The sequence below is a fragment of the Argentina anserina genome, chromosome 1 (assembly GCF_933775445.1).
Source record: "Argentina anserina chromosome 1, drPotAnse1.1, whole genome shotgun sequence".
Classification (NCBI taxonomy): domain Eukaryota; kingdom Viridiplantae; phylum Streptophyta; class Magnoliopsida; order Rosales; family Rosaceae; genus Argentina; species Argentina anserina.
In genome coordinates, this window is record NC_065872.1 from 3,707,137 (window position 1) to 3,726,380 (window position 19,244).

At 39.5% G+C, this 19,244-nt stretch overlaps 4 protein-coding genes across 6 annotated transcripts; 1 reads left to right on the forward strand and 3 right to left on the reverse strand.

The window, feature by feature from the left end:
• Positions 1-2,864: 2,864 nt before the first annotated feature.
• On the forward strand, positions 2,865-7,222 carry LOC126799119 (protein PLASTID MOVEMENT IMPAIRED 1-RELATED 1). The gene is made up of 3 exons (XM_050526245.1): positions 2,865-3,091; positions 3,293-5,554; positions 5,662-7,222. Exons 2-3 carry the CDS (start codon positions 3,300-3,302, stop codon positions 6,824-6,826), a joined length of 3,420 nt encoding a protein of 1,139 aa, XP_050382202.1. The 5' UTR covers positions 2,865-3,091; positions 3,293-3,299; the 3' UTR covers positions 6,827-7,222.
• A 137-nt stretch (positions 7,223-7,359) lies between these two features.
• On the reverse strand, positions 7,360-9,647 carry LOC126799190 (ankyrin repeat-containing protein BDA1-like). The gene is made up of 2 exons (XM_050526334.1): positions 8,900-9,647; positions 7,360-8,659 (listed from the first exon to the last, which is right to left on the reverse strand). The coding sequence occupies exons 1-2, from the start codon at positions 9,467-9,469 to the stop codon at positions 7,715-7,717; spliced, it is 1,515 nt and encodes a 504-aa protein (XP_050382291.1). The 5' UTR covers positions 9,470-9,647; the 3' UTR covers positions 7,360-7,714.
• A 1,157-nt stretch (positions 9,648-10,804) lies between these two features.
• On the reverse strand, positions 10,805-14,567 carry LOC126799354 (PHD finger protein ALFIN-LIKE 4-like). Its single transcript, XM_050526553.1, has 5 exons — positions 14,284-14,567; positions 14,135-14,167; positions 12,646-12,874; positions 12,080-12,215; positions 10,805-11,213 (listed from the first exon to the last, which is right to left on the reverse strand). The coding sequence occupies exons 1-5, from the start codon at positions 14,390-14,392 to the stop codon at positions 10,947-10,949; spliced, it is 774 nt and encodes a 257-aa protein (XP_050382510.1). The 5' UTR covers positions 14,393-14,567; the 3' UTR covers positions 10,805-10,946.
• Positions 14,568-15,499: 932 nt separating this feature from the next.
• LOC126799304 (alpha/beta hydrolase domain-containing protein WAV2) lies at positions 15,500-18,689 on the reverse strand. Of its 3 annotated transcripts, none has more exons than XM_050526489.1 (8): positions 18,389-18,689; positions 17,992-18,027; positions 17,777-17,855; positions 17,583-17,637; positions 17,381-17,497; positions 16,799-16,963; positions 16,172-16,409; positions 15,500-15,858 (listed from the first exon to the last, which is right to left on the reverse strand). In XM_050526489.1, the coding sequence occupies exons 1-8, from the start codon at positions 18,624-18,626 to the stop codon at positions 15,839-15,841; spliced, it is 948 nt and encodes a 315-aa protein (XP_050382446.1). In that variant the 5' UTR covers positions 18,627-18,689; the 3' UTR covers positions 15,500-15,838. The 3 variants fall into 3 exon arrangements, with proteins under 3 accessions (XP_050382446.1, XP_050382437.1, XP_050382454.1); XM_050526480.1 differs by having other exon boundaries at positions 15,500-15,864; XM_050526497.1 differs by having other exon boundaries at positions 15,500-15,965.
• Positions 18,690-19,244: the final 555 nt, after the last annotated feature.

Below are 19,244 nucleotides of genomic sequence, written 5' to 3' on the forward strand. Positions count from 1 at the left end.
TTACGTGTCAGAGCATGATAGTAACACCCATAGGAAATAAGGAGTACAGGGATGGAGTGGATTAGATCTCATGACGTGGATTGTATGGGTTACTGGGCTTCTCAATTATAGAGTATGGTCCTCCTCGACTTTTTCACCATAGGACAAGTTCACAGTTCCAATGATCACAGAAACTCACAATTTGAATCATTTCTTTATTTGATTCGGGGCTCACCCATCTTGACAGACTATTCTTATTTTGGGCCGAAATAAATTAACCCAATATGGTCTAAAGAAAAATTATTCAATGCACTAATATGTAAGCGGAAATATCTACATTTCAACTATTGATATTTAATAATATTTTTTAAAAATAATAAATATATTTAATTAATAAAATTTAACCACTTATTTAAATTGATATAAGTGCACCTCGACACTTTGAATAAATTACCTCTGAAAACTGATATGCTTTCAATTGTTTGATTAATTTTCCGACATAAAACGAGTCATAATTCAACGGCATATCAATGTGTGTTGATAAAGTAGTCATAGTTTTATACATAAATAGAGTGTGTTCAACAGAAAATGGATTAGTGGATACTTATGTATAGTAAATTTACCTCTAATATAAACTAGTTTATCTCGATGTATATGCGTGCTAATGTATTCAACTAAATGCAAGTTAAAGATCCGAAACCTTTTTACATTAAAATATTAAAAATGGAAGATCATAAAAATGTCAGGCACCTCACGAGTGGTATTGATTCTTCAAAAAATCAAGTTTCTTAAAACTTATCTATACTATTATAAAGTTAGTAGAATACCACTAAATTAAGAACAAACATATTTATGATTTGCCAGATTTGGTCATCGATTTCTCATAAATAAATATAAGGCTGGTAAATTAAAAATTAAAAAAATTAAAATAATTAAGAGATAATTGTAGAAAGAAAACTTGAGTAGTGGAAAGTTATGAATCTAACTGGATCAAAATTAACTATTTTCTTTTTTAAGTGGTTGTGCAAGTACGTGAAAATATACACAAATAAATGCTAGTATTAGATAATTTGATATCACATTATCTACTTGCTAATGACCTCTCACTTTCCGGCACATGCTGTATTGAGTGTATTCTGGTTTTTAGCTCCCAAGTGTCCACGGTTTTGTTCTTCTGAAGAATGAGCGTACGTGATGCTTGTCAATCAAGTTGTCAAATGAAGTTCGAGGTGATCAGCCAAAGTTGATCAAAGGAAAGTCACCTTAACACACTTTCATAGAACTGAAGACATGGTGTGTACAGGTGCATATATCATTCTGTGCTACAGTTTGTCCGAGTTTGAATTCAAATTCAAGGACATATGAAGGCAGAACAGAGACCAACAAAGTCGGCGCGTCATTTTGAACTGTGAGGCAGCTAAGAGCTATGTGGGTCATGAAATCATGATCAGCTTCCTGTATTGTTTGAATATCTGAATTCCGATCAATAAATAAGCAATAACAACCATGATGAGCTTGTCATATTTGGTGTCATGGTTTAAAATTTGTTAAGAGAATAAGTTTTGTTTGACGATATGATACAAAATGATAGTATGTAATGAAATATTTTACCAGTAGCAGATCTAGAATGTAAAATGTGGTATGGCTCACTCGAAATTTTTACATGTAATTTTGCTCTCTAAAATTTAGAATTACATTTTAAATAAAAAGAATACTATACTTAAAGGAATAATGAGAGAAGAAAATGAGAGAAAGAGCAAAAATATTTGGATTTTTTTTTGAAAAACTAAATAATAACATTATAAAATAAAAGAACAGAAACAAATGGAGAAAAACAAAGAACAAATGAGTAACATAATAACTAAAAATGAAAAATAAGGAGAAACAAACTTGAAAAAACAACATAAAAATAAATAAATAGCACAAATCTCTTCACTAGATTTCAAACGGGAAAGTGGTGGATAAGATGGGTGCAGCAAACCAACTAAACCAAACACTACATTGCACACATTTGTTGAGGTAACTACATATATACCAAAAACCAAATACTACATTGTACACATTTGTTGAGGTAACTACATATATACCAAAAATGGCAAGGGCTCCAGCACAGCACATGCAAACCGTGGGCTGGATCCACTACTGCTTTATTGCTCACTCTGCTTTGCATTTATCTAGATACTTGCTAGTTATGGTGACTTTACATTTGGCTCCATTTTCTCGAAGCAATTTGGTACACCCCCCTGTTAATGTTGATGCTTATGAAAGCAAAGTATTTCAGAAACCAAAAGGGACATCTTAGTGTGTTCCTACTACGTACATTGATGTAACCCCCATTCAAAGGAACAACAGTTTGGATTTTCCTTGACAAAAAAGAAAAGAAAAGAGAGAGGCACAAATACTTATTCTGTGCTAACTGCATTCATACCCATCTTGAACCTCCCTCATTAGTTGGCTACACAATAGGCTCTCGTCTGAAGAGTTTATATCTCTCTATTAGTTATTTATGCCCCAATTGATATCATATAACTTTGGCGCATGACTAGTTTTTGTTGTTGTTGAAATGATGGATCTGGTTACAAACAAACAACAAACATGCAATGACTATACTATTATTAGTATAGATCAGAACGCAGTGTCTTTCATAAACTACCATCTTTGGATCATTCTCCAAACAGATTAATGTAGACGATCTACAATTACACACAAAAACAGAAAACATAAAAGGGGTAGAAAACCCAAATAAATAGAAAACTCTTAAGCTAGAAAATCAATTACACACAAAATTTATTGTTTTCCTTTTTGTATACTCTGTGTTTTTTTTTTGATAGAGGCAGCGGCAATTCAAATAGAAATAGAGTGACATAGACATAGACATAGACATAGACATAGACAGAGAGACAGGAAGACATAAACGCTCGGTGAACTCCGAAACTCTCTCCGTCTAGGATTTCCCAATTCCCTCATTCTTCCCTCGCTCAATTCAAATTCCCCCGACTTTTTCTCCGAAATCCCAGCTTTCATTTCCCCATATAGTCCATGACTTTGATCGTCTAATTTAGGGTTCCCGATTCCGACTCAGTCTCCGTCGCCGGCCGGCCAGCTCCAATCGGTGATTACACAATTCCCCTTTTACTCTCGTCATTTCCTAATTTACTTTCAACCCAGTAAATTTGATAGCTGTGATTTTGAGATTGTGTGGATTTTTCTGAATTGCATATGTAGACTTGGGTTTTAGATAGATGAAGTAAGTAGAAATGGGTTTATGCGTAGTTTGATTGTTTATGAATTTTGGGTTGTGTCTGTAATGAAGGTAGAAGATGTCGAAATTCGAAGGGGGGAGGAAGATGGGTGGGGATTCAGGTAATGTGAGATTGCTGAATGAGATTGAGACTATAAGCAAAGGCCTATATGCAGACAAAAGGCCCTCCAGGAGTACTAGTTCAAGTTCTATAGGGAGTAATGTGCCGAAGTTGCTAGGGAAGAATCAATTGCCTGATCCAAAATCGAAGGCGAAGCCTGGTGGGGATAACTCATTGCTCAAAGAGAAGAGGTCGTTTTGGAATTGGAAGCCGTTGAAGGCGTTTACGCATATCAGGAACCGGAGATTTAACTGCTGCTTTACACTTGAAGTTCATTCTGTTGAAGGGTTGCCGTCGGATTTGCATAATATTAGTCTTTGTGTGCATTGGAAGAGGAGGGATGGGATTTTTGTTACTAATCCAGTGAAGCTTGTTCAAGGCGCGGCGAAATTTGAGGAGAAGTTGACTCACACATGCTCAGTGTATGGGAGTAGGAGTGGTCCCCATCATTCCGCAAAGTATGAGGCAAAGCATTTCTTGCTGTATGCTTCTGTGTTTGGTGCACCGGAACTTGATTTGGGAAAGCATAGGGTTGATCTCACGAGGTTGCTTCCTCTGACATTGGAGGAATTAGAGGAGGAGAAAAGCTCAGGGAACTGGACAACAAGTTTTAAACTATCAGGAAAGGCTAAAGGTGCAACGCTGAATGTTAGTTTTGGGTATACAGTGCTTGGGGATAATACCAGTGCATCAAGAAGCAGCCAGAATGCTCCTGAGGGGGTGGTGTCAAGGCCAACTAACTCGAGTTTGGCAAAAGTAGGGACCAAATATAGTCAGGTTGATGCAAGGAGAAGTATGCAGCGTGGTGAAAGTCTTCCTAGTCAGCGTTCAAGGGCTTCAACTCGCTCCGTAGGGGACACAAAGGATCTTCATGAGGTTTTACCAATATCAAAGTCGGAACTATCCAGTTCAGTAGGTGTGCTGTATCAGAAATTTGATGAAGAAGAGAAGTCAGGTACTCCAGCTGTTTACAAGCCTGAACTTGAAGTTCTCATCGAAACTGTCGAGCCTATTTCTAGTGAAGTAAAAGTAGAGAATGATTGTGAAGAAGAAGACTTTTCTGTAGTTGAGCAGGGGATAGAACTGCCATCAGAGGAAGTAATGGATTCAGATGTTATTACAGAGCCTGTTGACGCTTTTGCAGCAGGTCATGTTGCTGAAATCACCACTGGTTTACAGGAAGCAGCTGACGAAGGAACTGAGCTCCATTCCCAGGTTGAGGAACAAGTTGGTCGTACGGATAAGCTTGTGCTATGTGATTCCGGTTCCAAAGAAGATGGCCTATGCACCAGAGAATCACTTATGAAAGAGCTTGAATCAGCGTTAAGTAATGTGTCAGATATGGAGGCAGAAGAACTAGAATCTCCTGAAGACATGAAATGTTTTGTAGATGATAAACTATATAAAAGAAATATGATGGGAAGTTCATGTAGCTTGGATGATGTTACAGAATCTGTTGCAAATGAGTTCTTGAACATGCTAGGGATAGAGCAAAGTCCATCTAGCATTAGCTTTGGAAGTGAACCCGAGTCCCCAAGAGAGCGTCTGCTAAGACAGTTCGAGAAGGAGGCACTCGCCACAGGTTGTTCTTTGTTTGATGATTTCGACACGGTACCTGATGAAGAACCAGAATGCAGCTACAGCGATGCAACCGGGTCCAATTGGAGCCACCTCTCCGAGAGTTTTGATCTTTCTTCCATGATTCAAGCTGCAGAGGAGGAGCATCTGATGGCAGCTCAACCTGCAAGGAGTAAAGCAAAGGCCAAAATGTTGGAAGACTTGGAAACAGAAGCATTAATGCGTGAGTGGGGTTTGAATGAGATGGCCTTTCAGCATTCTCCACCAAAAAGCTCTTCTGGGTTTGGAAGTCCGTTAGATTCACCTCTCAAAGATCCATGTGAATTGCCTTCCCTTGGAGAAGGCATAGGCCCTTTTCTTCAGACAAAAAATGGAGGGTTTGTACGGTCTATGAACCCCACACTTTTCAAAAATGCTAAAAGCGGTGGGGACTTGATCATGCAGGTTTCTAGCCCAGTTGTGGTACCAGCAGAAATGGGTTCTGGGGTAATAGATATATTGCAGCATTTGGCTTCAGTAGGAATCGAAAAGCTTTCTATTCAGGCGAATAAGTTAATGCCCTTGGAAGATATAACTGGAAAGACAATGGAGCAAGTAGCTTGGGAAGCTTTGCCGGCTTTGGAAGGACCTCAGAGGTTTGTAGATCCAGTAGTACACTGGTTTTTGAAGTGATAAAAATCCAACTCTTCCTTTACATTTTTGGTTCATGCGACTTTATAAAATTTCGTTTTTAATTCTGCAGGGATTATAGCACGCAGCATGAAACAGTTGTTGGGCAAGATATACCAGATGGGCGAACAAGAGTCAAAGGAAGTTCATCTGGGCCCAAGTCTAAAAAGTCTAAGAAAAACACAGTTGACAATGAGATGGCCTCAGAATATGTTTCTTTGGAAGATCTTGCACCTTTAGCCATGGATAAAATTGAAGCACTTTCAATTGAGGGGCTGAGAATACAATCCGGGATGTCAGATGTGGATGAACCTTCAAGCATTAGCACAGAGTCTGTGGTGCAAAATCCAGCTCTCCAGGGCAAGGGTGTTAATGTTGGCAAATTCCTTGGTTTGGAGGGAGCTGCTGGACTGCAGTTGATGGACATAAAAGATGGTGGGAATGATGTTGATGGACTAATGGGCCTTTCATTAACTCTTGATGAATGGATGAAACTTGATTCTGGTGAAATTGATGATGAAGATCATATTAGTGAGAGAACTACCCAAATCCTTGCGGCCCATCATGCAAACTCTTTGGACATGATTCGTGGAGGGTCAAAGGGAGAGAGAAGGCGTGGCAAAGGAGCGCGAAAATGTGGTTTGTTAGGGAATAATTTCACAGTAGCATTAATGGTGCAACTTCGTGATCCGCTAAGAAATTATGAGCCTGTTGGGGCTCCAATGCTTGCTCTTATTCAAGTTGAGAGAGTATTTCTCCCACCAAAGCCCAAGATATACAGCACCGTTTCTGAACTACGGAAAAGTAATGAAGAGGATGACGAGTCTGGGTCAGTGGTGAAAGATGACATTAAGGAGGAGAAAAAAGATGAGAAGCTTCCTGAAGAGGAAAGTATTCCTCAGTTTAAAATCGCTGAAGTCCATGTCGCTGGTCTGAAAACTGAGCCCGGGAAAAAGAAGCTATGGGGTAATACAAACCAGCAACAATCAGGTTCCCGCTGGCTGGTTGCAAATGGAATGGGGAAAAACATTAAGCATCCATTTTTGAAGTCAAAGGGCAAGGCTCCTCTGAAATCTTCTACTTCTGCGACAACAAAGGCACAGCCTGGTGATACATTGTGGAGCATCTCTGCTCGTGTCCATGGCGATGGATCAAAGTGGAAGGAATTGGCAGCATTGAATCCGCATATAAGGAACCCCAATGTTATCATACCAAATGAAACTATCAGATTGTGCTGAGTGCTGGTGGCCTTGATTTAATACTCTTTACTCAGCTGGGGTGTAACTGGAGTCCATGTAAAGAGGCAAGTTTACAGCGTCCAGACTTCAGACAAGGTTGATTCTTTTGCATGTGAAGTTATTCGTGTATTTGCTTGAAACAAGAGATGTAAATTATTCGTGTATTTGCTTGAAACAAGAGATGTAAATCCATATGGATTTTCAGGTCCATCTTCATTCATGCGGTAAATCCAAATGTTTTGCAAGTCTGTTGTAATTGGCGTGTTGGAATTGTTTTGCAATGAAATGAATAATGTTTTAGGCATCATTTCGATTCTTTTATCTTCACTTGTTTCAACTCTGTACTCGTTTCAAACAAATAGGTTCTATAATAATTCAAGAAGCTATGATTTATGATTCAGGCTTTAGGGTGAAGATATAGTTGTGACTCGAGGTCGTTCACCAAACCTCAACAAGGGAAGAACGCACTAAAATTATACAACAATCATTACAATTTCATCAGTAGAGCATACATTCTTATCAAGTCAATTAGAGAAATCAAGTATATTTCCTTTGTTATTTAGAAATATGGCACTCATTGAAGATAAGAAACAATTCACATGAATAATACAATATACTTTTTTGCAGAGAATATGACTTCAACATCTTCAGCCAGGTTTGCTTGCAGCTAAAATCCAGATCTCCAAACGTTGAATCTCAAGTCTCAACACTTGGCAAGCCTCTGCTGCAAAACTTTCTGAAAAACTACTTTGACACACAAAACTTGAGCAGAGACTACTACAGGTGTTGTATTGTTGTAACACTAACAAATCCAGTGTCAAAGACTTCCATGACCAAAACCTTAAGAAACCAAGAAGACTACAATGACTGCTTCCTGTAATCCATTCATCACACCTCTTCAAGTTCTTCATCAATTGTAGCTGATGGGTCTCCCTCTTTTGGCTTAAGATAACCATACTTCCTGAGAACCCATAAATTCAAACGAATGACATTCCCTATGAAGACAAGCAACATCAAACACAACCATGTCAAAACAGATATTGTTGAGACCTGACGCAAGACATGTTCCACAGTCTTAGGGGACATGTGACGGAGCGAGAGGAAGTAAGTTGCGACTTGTGTAGTAGTGGCAATCCAGATTACGATCATCTGTATCCACATCCACCTCCGCTTTTTTATAGGCAGTCCACTAACAAGAAGAAGAATGATGCTCAGGGATGCAAGGAAGGAAATTGTGTTGAAGATCATGAACACACCATACTCTTTACTATTGTTTGTGGCCATGATAGATGTTCCTACGGTATGAGGGTCATCAACAGGGTTACCATTATCGTCTACTTGGCGGTCATCTTGCCAAACACCTCCAGGTGGGGTTATTGCAGCTTGGAATGCTACAGTTCCGATGAGTGATGCCACCACCATCAATGAATCTCTCTTCCTGCCAAGCCACTCAGTAGGCTCCTGTTTTGCCACCTGTTTGTTAGAATCACTCCCTTTCGATGACACTGTCGAGCCTAGGCGCCTTGATATCTGGCGTTCACCACTCGTGGATACTACAGAAGTTGCACGTCTTGTTAATGTCCTTTCACCACCACTAGAAGACACTACAGAGGTTACACGCCTTGTTATCTGAGGTTCTTTCTTTGGAACCCATTCATGCTCAATTGAACGCATGTCCTTTGCCCTCTGAGCCCCAGCATCTCGAAGGCAATCCTCAATCTCCATGTCCTTCAAATCTCTTGGACTCTGCAGTAGAATGTCCAGTGCAGTAGAGCCATTCACATTCAAAACATTCACATTCACTCCAATATTGGCCAGCATAAACTTAATCATCTGCACACATCCAAACAATCAAAGCTTCAACCAATATGCAACCAAACAATACAAAACAATCCCATATAACATATAATGCGTAAAACTTTCGCTAACAAAATTACACAAACAAGTCCCTATTAACTATCCTATGCTATCTCATATTCCCCAAATCCAAAATTTCATAAAGGAGCAATCTTTAACTACACATGGATTATTTTCTGTATATACGATATTCAAGAACACAAAACAGAACCATACCTCAAGTTGCTTCTTGGTCACAGCAATATGCAGAATGGTGTTACCATTCCCATCCTTCAAATTCACTAGCTGATCATCTTTCCCAACACTCTCCACCAAAACCCTCAAAGCCTCCAACCTATTACTCCCCACACACAAATGCATCACACTCTCCCCTCTATCCGTCAACGCCCGAGTCGACTCAGTCCTGGCTCGGACCAACTCCCCCACCACCTCAGCTCTCCCCTTTACCGCAGCCACGTGGAGCGCCGTCATCCCATCCTGGTTCCGCACCAAACACGCCGCGGAATCCGCCCAAATCAGCTCCTTCACAACCTCCACGTGCCCCTTCCCCGCCGCCAGGTGCAGCGGCGTCGACCCGCGCGAGTCCAACTCGGCGGCGAACTCGGGCTTGCGACTCAGCAGCTCTTTAACCAAGTCCACGTGGCCCAACATTGAAGCTATGTGAAGTGGGGTTTCAGAGAAGCATGAAACCAAAGCTCTGTCAAGTACAAGTGGATCTTCTTGGATCAGATCATTGAGCTTGTTCACGCTTCCTTCCATAGCTATATCTGAAAGCTTCTTCTCCATATTTGCTGTTCTGGGTTTCTGTAAAGTCGTCTGCTTGACCGCTTTGATGGTTTCAGAGTTTTGGCGACTTCATCTGGTTGAGAATAAAGATGGGTGGTGGATCTGGTACTCTGAAAGAGACTAAAGAAATGGTATTTGAGTATAAAGAATTGACCCAGCTGTGCTAAAAGTCAGAGGACTTCGATATCTTTAGTTAAGACTTAAAGAGGAAGAAGGGAAATGCTTTGCTTTGTTTAGACTTCAGGGTGGGGCAGTTGCGGGAAACCTTGGAAGCTTCCATTATGGCCTGGCATTTGTGCGGTTCTTCTCCTATAGGAAGTTCCGGTATATTTTGATCCAATTTGATATTTATACTTGTGACCCAATTTAAAATGTGACTTGTTTGACAGACTGGGGCAGAAAGCAATGGTTTGACCTTGTACTATCATGAGGTTGCTAGATTGTTACTGACCATCTCTGAGCTTTATTTGAGGTTTAGGTGAGATGATCTAAAATTCTAAATTATAAAAGTTAGGAGGACATAGTTTAGAATGATCAAGTACAGTAGTATCAGTGACATGATCAAGTTGATTTTGGTTATGCCAGCAAGTTTGCACCACAATGCAAGCTTCAGAGGCAGAGCACATATCCTCCTCATCAAGATCCCTCTGATCCCTTTCATCAACTAGTCTCTGATCCTGCAGCTTCTCCAAATGTTTTCTCTTCTCTCCCTCGATCGCGTTTGATATCATATCATGATGATATTCTCAGTTATATGGGGAAACAAGTTGGTTTTCACTGATGTACATTTGGAAAGAAGCATGTGTGGATTATGTGAGTCTGGAAAATATAAATCTTGTATGGTTCTGGTCAACCATAAACCTCTAGCTGCCATTGTGATACAGTCTATAGCGGAAGTTGGTCATCGTTTTTAACTAGATTCATCAGAAAGAATCATTTGTATAAGACCACGAGCTTCAAGAAGACACTTATACCGACCATGAGCTCCAAGAACACTGCCAGAGAACTCCATCCTCACTCAGAGGCCTCCGACCACGAGCTAAGAAGATTTGAATTATTCATTTTTTTTTGTCCTTTAATCCGTTCTTACATCATTACAGATCGGCCATCTACCTCAGACAAGATGAGAATAGCAACATGTATAGGTAAACCTAGCCAAAATTGCAACAGCATACATCTAGTTAATCTAAAACTGCCTATGAGTAGATCAGTAGACCATAAAGATTGAAGTTCGAAATTGGATAGAAGATAGTGCACAAGGCATTTGTCAGAACAGGTAACAGGTTGAAACAACACTAAACCAGTTTACGATCATATTAAACACCCAAGTTCAAATCCTTCAAATCACCAAACACTAATATAACCAAAGAACAAAGTACTAACTTAGAGAGCTGTTCCACCACTACTCACATGCAGATAACTCTAAATAGTTAGCTCGATCTATCCAACATTACGACTAGCCCACTTTCTTACAAAATCAAGGCCGCATTCTCTTGTTGCTGCATGCAGGGCACTTGTAATGCTTGATGTGCTCAGCTCTGGCAGGAGTTATCTTCACACACTTTCCATGGAACCACTTCTCGCATATGTCACAACAGATCCAGAATTCATCCGCAGCATAGCTCTCCCCACAGGCACCACACATAGTTTCCCCATGCTCCTCATCATCTTCCTCATCCAGTCCCTCGTCCTCGTCCTCGTCCTTTGGCAGCATTTTTGAATATTTTCCTGGTTCAGAGCCTCGCTGTTCCCCAAAAAAAGGATAGGTATCAGTAACATGTAAATATGGAAATATATGGAAAAACATTATCAACTAATAAGCCACATTATACAACCAATCACAAGGAATTTTTGTTAGGCCACTAAATGAAGAAAGAATGAATTAAATGCTAGGCAATAAACAAATTAAAGTTTCATGCATTCACTCAAACAAGTTCAAGTTCATTTATAATGGTATTTCTAGCACACTCAAAGATAAATTAAATTATACTGGAGTGGAAATTTATTCATGGCCTAGTTGCAAAATAGCAATTCTGCTTCAAATTTAGTAATGTTGATCATTAACAAGACTGAAGAAGGTAACACATAGCCAATCATATTAGATTAAGCTCACTGAAATGCAAAAAAAATTGATCCCGTCATGCAAATTTTACTCACTTGTTATTCTGTAACGCGTACTAAAATTTGATATCATGTAGGTGAACGGTTTGACTATAACAGAGCAACTTGGAAGTTTGGTCATTGGAAATTTGAGAATATTTTCCAATAGTAAGACTGGTGAAAAGTGAAAACCGGATCCTGTATAAACATGTTGAGCAGTGAAAAACTCAATACAAGTATAAGACACTTGTGGGGAATAGTCTTGTAACTGGTGAGAACTTTAACACATACTTTAAAGCTAGTTGCAAAAGTAATCCTTTAATATTGCAAGTGGTGACAACTTTGATATATGTAGATATAGCAACTCATTCTGTATAATATACCACACACCTAGAGACTATCTACACACACAAAATTTCAATAGAACACTCAATTACCAATTAACACATTGCTCCAGGTGCTGATTGATAAAACTAATCAGTATGATTAAAGTCTAGAACGAAGGTTTACCCCTCTAGAGCTTGACTTCGGCTTATGGATGCTGTTATTTGAAACTACTGACTTCTCCAACGCCTGTTTCTTCACAGAGCCTGTCACAATCTCAAAAACTGATGGCAGATCATTTATCATAGTGAACAGCCGTTTCCTGCATCATAAAACTCATTTCAGACAGATGATGAATTATTGAATCACAACCTATTACTCACAATTAAAACCTTATATCTCAAGACTTTTCTTCAGCGAAAACCAGTTTTTTGCTTTTTCCATGTTTTTAAAATACAAGTATTTTGTTTGTAACGAAATTTAAGTTTCAAACCGCTATTTATACCAAGGATATACAAGGTTAACACTTGTTTAGAATAAGTTGCAGAAGCTTAATCTCATCATATACTTCATATTCAATGCGTTCAACTTTGTTATATTTGGATGCGGCTTATCGATTTGACAACATTACATAACCAAGAGATGGTAAATGACACAAGATCAACAAATAAATTCAAAATCAGCTCACCTACAACATTCATGCCAACAATAATAAATGCATTAGATAGCAGCATGAAAGTAAATAGAGATACCTGTCAGCCCTGTCAAAACCAAATCTGGCACCAAAATAGAAAGCCACTCCAAGTAACCATGCATCACTGTGAACTGCAACCAGAGACAACCAGTCCTTTTCTTTCATCCCATCTCTGGCAAAGTTGATGCCCAGAGCAGGTTCAGGAAGCTCCGGAGGAACTTCTTCCGCAGGTAGGTTAACTTCCCAGTCTTCGTTAGGCAGTCCATATAAACAAAGATTCTCCTTCTCTGAACATGCACCAATTAGTTAAAACCCAAAGTAGTCTTTCCAATCATCAAGACGACACACAATCTAAGAAATTTTTTTTTAGATCTTTTCACAGCATATCAATAGCAAACATAAAATAAAACAATCCAAGAGCATAACATGCGACTGTCAATGGCAATGCTACACGCTAACCCACAAAACAGTAGATTCTTCAGAGTACCAACTACAAACTTAGATGAAACTTCATGTATTGAAAGTTAGTAACACATGCTCGAAACATTCTTATGATTTAAGTTATGACGGTGTAGACCTTACTGACATTGTACCCAAACACACACGGAGCTCCCAATTCATGACTACCACAAGAACGTAAAGAAAAACTCGGTTTGGCAATTGGCAGCAACACAAATTCAGTAAAGAGGTGGGCACTTAACGAAACAAGTCAACTAAATATCCACGAAAACAGTATAATGACGTTTTGAAAACAAATGCCAAGTATAATGCAGCAGAACTTCGTTTACAAATCGTTATTTGCATGTATGTATTGCTGCAACAAGCCTAATTCCACACAACAAAAAGAAATACGAACACATTTCGAAAACTCAGCGAAGAAACAAAGCCTTAAATGGAAAGATCACAGCATAAAGTCTACTAAAGACAGTCATTGCTATTATTAGAACAAATAATTTGACCCCATACAGAAAAAAAACAGTAAAAAAAAAACATCAAAACAAAAACTTTCACTTACAAAAATACTGTAATTTTTTTTTATTTTTTAAAAACTTTTCCAGAGTTATAAAGCTGAAGCATGACTATTTCACTGGTACAAATTTAAACCTACACACACGGAGGTTTTCAGGTGCGGAGGTATCTTATCTTAAGGGACGGATTTTTTATCCAGTTTTCACATCTCGACCGTCATATCCTTAGATAATAACGTATAGATCACCTCTGTGAAATTTCAGCCGTTAAGTATCGAACTAAGTTAAATCAATGAACAGATTAAATATGCCGAACTTGAGCCGTTCATTTGTATAATAGAAAGAACGCAGTTTTGAGTGACTTAACGATTAACAAATTGGCTGAAAATGGTGATCTATACTTTATTACCTAAGGACTAGAGCGTGGAGATGTGAAAACTCAATCAGAAAGTTGGCAAAAAAAATGAAAATCCATTCCGCACTTGAAAAACCTCATACATATATATATATATATATATATATATATATATATATTAGCATGTATTAACAAAATAAATACAGAAAGCAGAGAAATCTCACCGGGATCGCATTGTTCGTAAAACTCAGAAACATCTGCACCGAAGTAAAAGACAAAAAAAACACACAGTAAATGTAAGAATTTCAGCACCAAAATTTAGGGGAAAAAATCCAAAAAAACAAAAAAAGAAGAAGAAGAAAGAAAGACTGACCAGTGGTGAGAGCTTTGACTATGCCGGCTCTCCGGCACTTGAAGTCCCTGAAGACCTCCTCGACGGTGCGCGGGCTGAGCTGCGCCGTCGCTGCTCCTTGTCCTTCCATGAGCCCCCACACTCTCTCAGAGCTCGGAGCGAAGCAGGAGGAAGGGGTAGAATGGTAAATTAAGGTAACTCTGGGGCTAAATTAAGCGTATTTATGGAGATGGGGACGACGGCTATGGCTCAAAAACGCAGAGAGAAAATTTCAGTAGCAGGAGCAAGTCTGAGGAGAGAGAAAAAGAAAACCAGCGAGGATTGAGAGGGTGGTTGGTTTTTTAAAGAGAGAGAGAGAGAGAGAGGAATATTGGACCTTTTTGCGACGTGGCGGAAGGGGATTGGCGGGAGGAGTGGGACGATGTGGGGAGTGAGAAAGAGGGTAGCTTTTCCCTCCTCTGTGAGGGTTTATCAGCGGACCCGAAAGGATTTTCAAATAGAGTTTTGTATTTTCTTTTGGGTGGTGAAAAATGGGACTGCCGTTTTGAAATCGTGGTCCACACCGGAGGGACTGTGTCTCCTGAATTAGAGAATGGTGATGGGACCCGTCTTACCTGTAGGATTAGATTCTAGGGACACGTGTCGCGCGAGTTTGGACCACTTGGCTTGGAGGCGGAGCTGGCGGTGGAGCACCACTGTGACCGGCGGTGGAGCGGGCATCGGTCAAGTCTATTTGGCGTGTCTGAGACTGACGATGAAAACAACACTGAAAATCCAAGTGGTATCGGGCTATTGGGTTCATCGCATTTATATAGAGATTGGGTTGGAGATCATAATTTGGAAATGGACTAATATGCCATCACCAACCACACATAATTGCGAAATGTTTAGTTGGCACTCGTTGTCTCTGGCAACTGGGTTTTCCTATTCTGGGCAAACAAGAGGAGATGGTATGCTTCATAATGTTGGAAACATTATATCGTCAAGCATACTTGTTTTCTATTTGTTTCGGGAGCATCTCTGAGACAAAGCAGAGCTGGGAAAACTATTTCAGTGCAGGGAGAGAGGCAAGTACATGTAATAGACAAGGGCAAATACAACTCTGGAGGGTCTCAGACTTAGATGTTAAGATGGTCGAAAACAAGTTAAAAGTAGCTAAACCAAGCACATAATCTCAAATCTAACCCAAAAAAAAAAAACATAATCTCAATGACTCAATAGAATCAATACACAAGACACTGGAAATTTTCATGTCTTATCCAGCAGTAAGGCCTAATCGACTACGCAAAGCTTTGAATGACTATGGGAATCTCAAACTAACCAATTATATCGCAATGTCCTAAAGCACCACGATAACTGAGATACAAGCAGTCCAGTGCTAAACTCCACAAATATTTGCAAGAGATCTTATTTCATACAATGGGGGGTTGGTGCAGGGGAAGATTAGGATTCAAGTGTGTCAAAAGCGATGTAGTATTATCCAAGGCATTCACATGTGTCTGCATCCTTTGTAAGCAAAATCTTTTACAGGGAAACCTACAGAGGTGGTGCAGGCAGGTCTTGGCAGTGCGACTCCTCAAATAGAGCTTTTAAGTGCTGCAGCTTCAGAAAAGGTAAAAAAAAAAGTTTGAGTCCTGCGGGGAGGAGCCAATGATATATGCTTGGAGAAGTCTAAAATCCACCCAATCACTTTGCCACCACATCTGATAGTGGAGAAAGATGTTGTAAGAATCAAGAAACATAGGAAAAGGGAAGCAAGAGATATACACTCTGGGTACTTGCAACTAGTTCTATCATTAGTCATTGAGCATTCAAAAAGAAAACTTTAAAAGACTACATGTATACATGAGGTAGTGGTAATGCCACATCAGCAGCCTTGTTATAACTATTAATCCTTAACAATACTCACCGGTCATTGATGATTCATCATCCTGTCTCTCTGGAACATGCGCATGTAGAAAATCCTTGACTGTTCTCCAATAATGATCACCACCAGAGAGCCAAGTATCCATATGCATACCGTTAGGAAATTCCACAAAAACACATCGTCTATTATGAGTTGCTGCTTTAGCATACAGCATTTGCATGTGGGCAGGGGGAATCATCTCATCTTGCATACCCGAGAGAAATAGGATCGGCTGCTTAACCTGCGTTTAAGATTGTCAAATATGAGGTATCAGTAAATCTGTGCATTCAGAAGGTGAACAGTGTTATGGCAAAAGAAAAGACATTCACACCAGTGTTGATTTTGACTACAAATTATAATTACAACAGGAGTTTCGCTTCTCCAAAAACAATGTCGTATTGTTAGTATTAATATAGCTGAACTGCAAACTGATCACAATATATACACTTCCTATTTACCGTATTAAGTGCATGACGGTTTTAATAAATAGTACAAACCTATGTATTCCACTCTGATATTTTGAACATGAGATGAGTGCATTCATACAAGAGAACAAAAATACGAAGAAAAATGAAAAACCATATGACTTCTATTTTCAAGATCTTTAACACTACAACCATGTAAGCTCACCTCACCAATGACATCGATTGTACTCCAGGGAGAGCGCACAAGGAAATTAAGGATTTTAGGACCTTTGCAACCACTGCCTCCGATAAAATACTTCAGGAAGGGCAGCAAAACTCCAGCCATGTCCAAAATGGATGTGAAGGTGTTTTCAACAATAAGTGCCGCAACCTACAATACATGAACAAAACAAAACTGTTTAAGCCTACTAACTAAATTTATGGGGAAGTTCAATCCGGCAACAAAATTTTGAGAAGAATAAAAGAAATAAAAAGGACAATAAACTGTCTTTGGAGAGCACTTATTAGTAACAAAGGATTAGCATATTTGAAATTTCCAAGAAAAGCAAAAGCTCACAGTAAACATATAATAAATGAAGATGTCATAAAGGTTGAAAATTATTCATGAGATCTGTAGCAAAAAATTTGAGAATCAGCATAAATAAATAAAAAACGAAATAAACAGCTCAAAATTCAAAAAGTTGTGTCTTTGTTGGGTATTTTCTCTCCATCTCAGCCCCCTCCTTTGCTCATTGCTCATTTAACAAGTGCAAAACCATAGCGTTGCAAATGACTTATTGAGAGATACCTTATCGGGGTTATTTTTAGCAACCACAGATCCAACTGCACCTCCAAGTGACCTTCCGAAGACAACTATTCTAGATGTGTCAATGTCAGTCCTCTGAGAAAGATGATCCAACGCAGCCTAACAGAAAGATAAGTATACAGTAAACAAACAGCAACAGAACATACATATAATGTTTCGATGATCCCTTAACCAGGAAACATACCTGAGCATCTTTAGTAATTCCATGTTGAGAAGGAAATCCGTCACTTGCTCCATAGCTGCGTATGACATAGAACATTCTCATTTACTATCAGTACACACATACTAGTTTTGTTTCTTGCAACCATCATTTATCAAACCAATGAAGCTACTGATGAGATACCAAATAGACCAGGTATAAACATGGCAGAAACATACCCTCGATACGAGAGCATAAAAACATTGCACTGCAACTTTTGCAACATTATGCGAACCATCTCAAGACGATGTGCAATATCTGCAGGTAAGTTGTTAAGGCCGACACAGCATACCGGAATCCAATCAACTAGAAGTACACTACAACGGAAAATCACCAAATAATGCTAATTTCGCTATTAAAGTAACAAAGTCTACATTTCTGCAGAAAAGGATACTTCCAGCATTCTCCTGGAAAAACAATAGTGTTGGACCTGCAAACCAAGCAGAACAACAATTTCAGCACGACGAACAAAGTAGCACCAAAACACTGTCTAGTGTAGTACTAATTGCAGAGACTTGTGACGAATAACACGCGAAATGAACAAAAACTACTCTAGTAACAGATGCATTAAGTCTCTACAAAGCTGAAGTGAGCAAAATCAAATCCAGTAGTGAGAGCAAAAGCAGCATCAAAATCAGAACAAGCTCAAATTCAGTTTATTACAATCACACTGAAGCTCCACAACTACCTAAACCCTAACTAGCTGACTAAACTCATATCCAAATTCAGCACAATTCAAGGTAAAAACAAACAGAGAAAAAAAGAAAACGGGTCAGAAATTCGGATCGGACCTCGGCAGTCAGGGAAGAGCTTGATGAACCAGGCGTGGAGGCGAACGCCGTCGGGGGATCGGAGCCAGACGTCCTCGTAAGTGAGGCGGAGGCGGGCCGGCGTAATCTGGTAGGACTTGGTCAAGCCTGGTAAGACCGGCACGTAGACAAGTCGCTCCTGCAGCGCCACCAGTAGAGCCATGCCGGCGACGACGAGGCCTCCGACGCCGTACAGCAAGGCGTTCACGTACGACACCATGGCTTTGCTTTCTGCTGCCGTTTTGCGTCTCTCTGTCTCTCTCTGCCTCTCCTTCTCTTTGGAGCCTTGGAGGTTTTATATTCAGTTTTTTTTTTGTTTGGTACGTGTGAAAATTTTTCCCGTTTCTATTTCGCTGGAAAGTGAAAAAAGAAAAAGAAAAATGCCGTAAGCTATTAAGTTTCCAGGTGAGATTAACCAATGGTGGCCCCTCGGTTGTTACACCCGGCCCAATTGGACCGGGTTGGTAATTTGTATCAGGGAAATTAACATTAACGGGTAGAGGTAGTTGGCGCATGTGAGATGTTCAAATTATGCATTGCAGCAGCTTCGCTATTTTTGACGTTGTTCGAACTATGCATTGCCGGCAGTGGCATTATTTTTGACATTGTCATGAGTAAAAGAGTTTGATTCAAAGAAATGTTGATGAGAGAAAGATTTTGAGTCAAAGAAAAGTATCTCATACTCTGATCTTTGATTCAAGGAAAGTGCCATTGTACCTCTTTGGGTTGGATTAGAAAATAGGTTGGAATTTTGGATTGGTTAAAGTTTGATCCTTTGCAAAATTTGATCATCTTAGTGGACCAAAATTAGAATTGTAGGTTGTCTTTAAAATGTCGA

Bases quoted from the DNA above. Each gene is read 5' to 3' on its own strand.
- LOC126799119 (XM_050526245.1), top strand. From the start codon at position 3,300: ATGTCGAAATTCGAAGGGGGGAGGAAGATGGGTGGGGATTCAGGTAAT. The intron at 5,555-5,661 runs GTTTGTAGATCC...TTAATTCTGCAG, and splicing joins GCTTTGGAAGGACCTCAGAG to GGATTATAGCACGCAGCATG.
- LOC126799190 (XM_050526334.1), bottom strand. From the start codon at position 9,469: ATGGAGAAGAAGCTTTCAGATATAGCTATGGAAGGAAGCGTGAACAAG. The intron at 8,660-8,899 runs GTATGGTTCTGT...GGATGTGTGCAG, and splicing joins TGACCAAGAAGCAACTTGAG to ATGATTAAGTTTATGCTGGC.
- LOC126799354 (XM_050526553.1), bottom strand. From the start codon at position 14,392: ATGGAAGGACAAGGAGCAGCGACGGCGCAGCTCAGCCCGCGCACCGTC. The intron at 12,216-12,645 runs GTATCTCTATTT...TTTATGATGCAG, and splicing joins GGTTTTGACAGGGCTGACAG to GAAACGGCTGTTCACTATGA. The intron at 11,214-12,079 runs GTAAACCTTCGT...TTTGGGGAACAG, and splicing joins CGAAGTCAAGCTCTAGAGGG to CGAGGCTCTGAACCAGGAAA.
- LOC126799304 (XM_050526480.1), bottom strand. From the start codon at position 18,626: ATGGTGTCGTACGTGAACGCCTTGCTGTACGGCGTCGGAGGCCTCGTC. The intron at 18,028-18,388 runs GTCCGATCCGAA...CTTGGTTTGCAG, and splicing joins GCTCTTCCCTGACTGCCGAG to GTCCAACACTATTGTTTTTC. The intron at 17,498-17,582 runs GTATGTTTCCTG...TCTTTCTGTTAG, and splicing joins GAATTACTAAAGATGCTCAG to GCTGCGTTGGATCATCTTTC.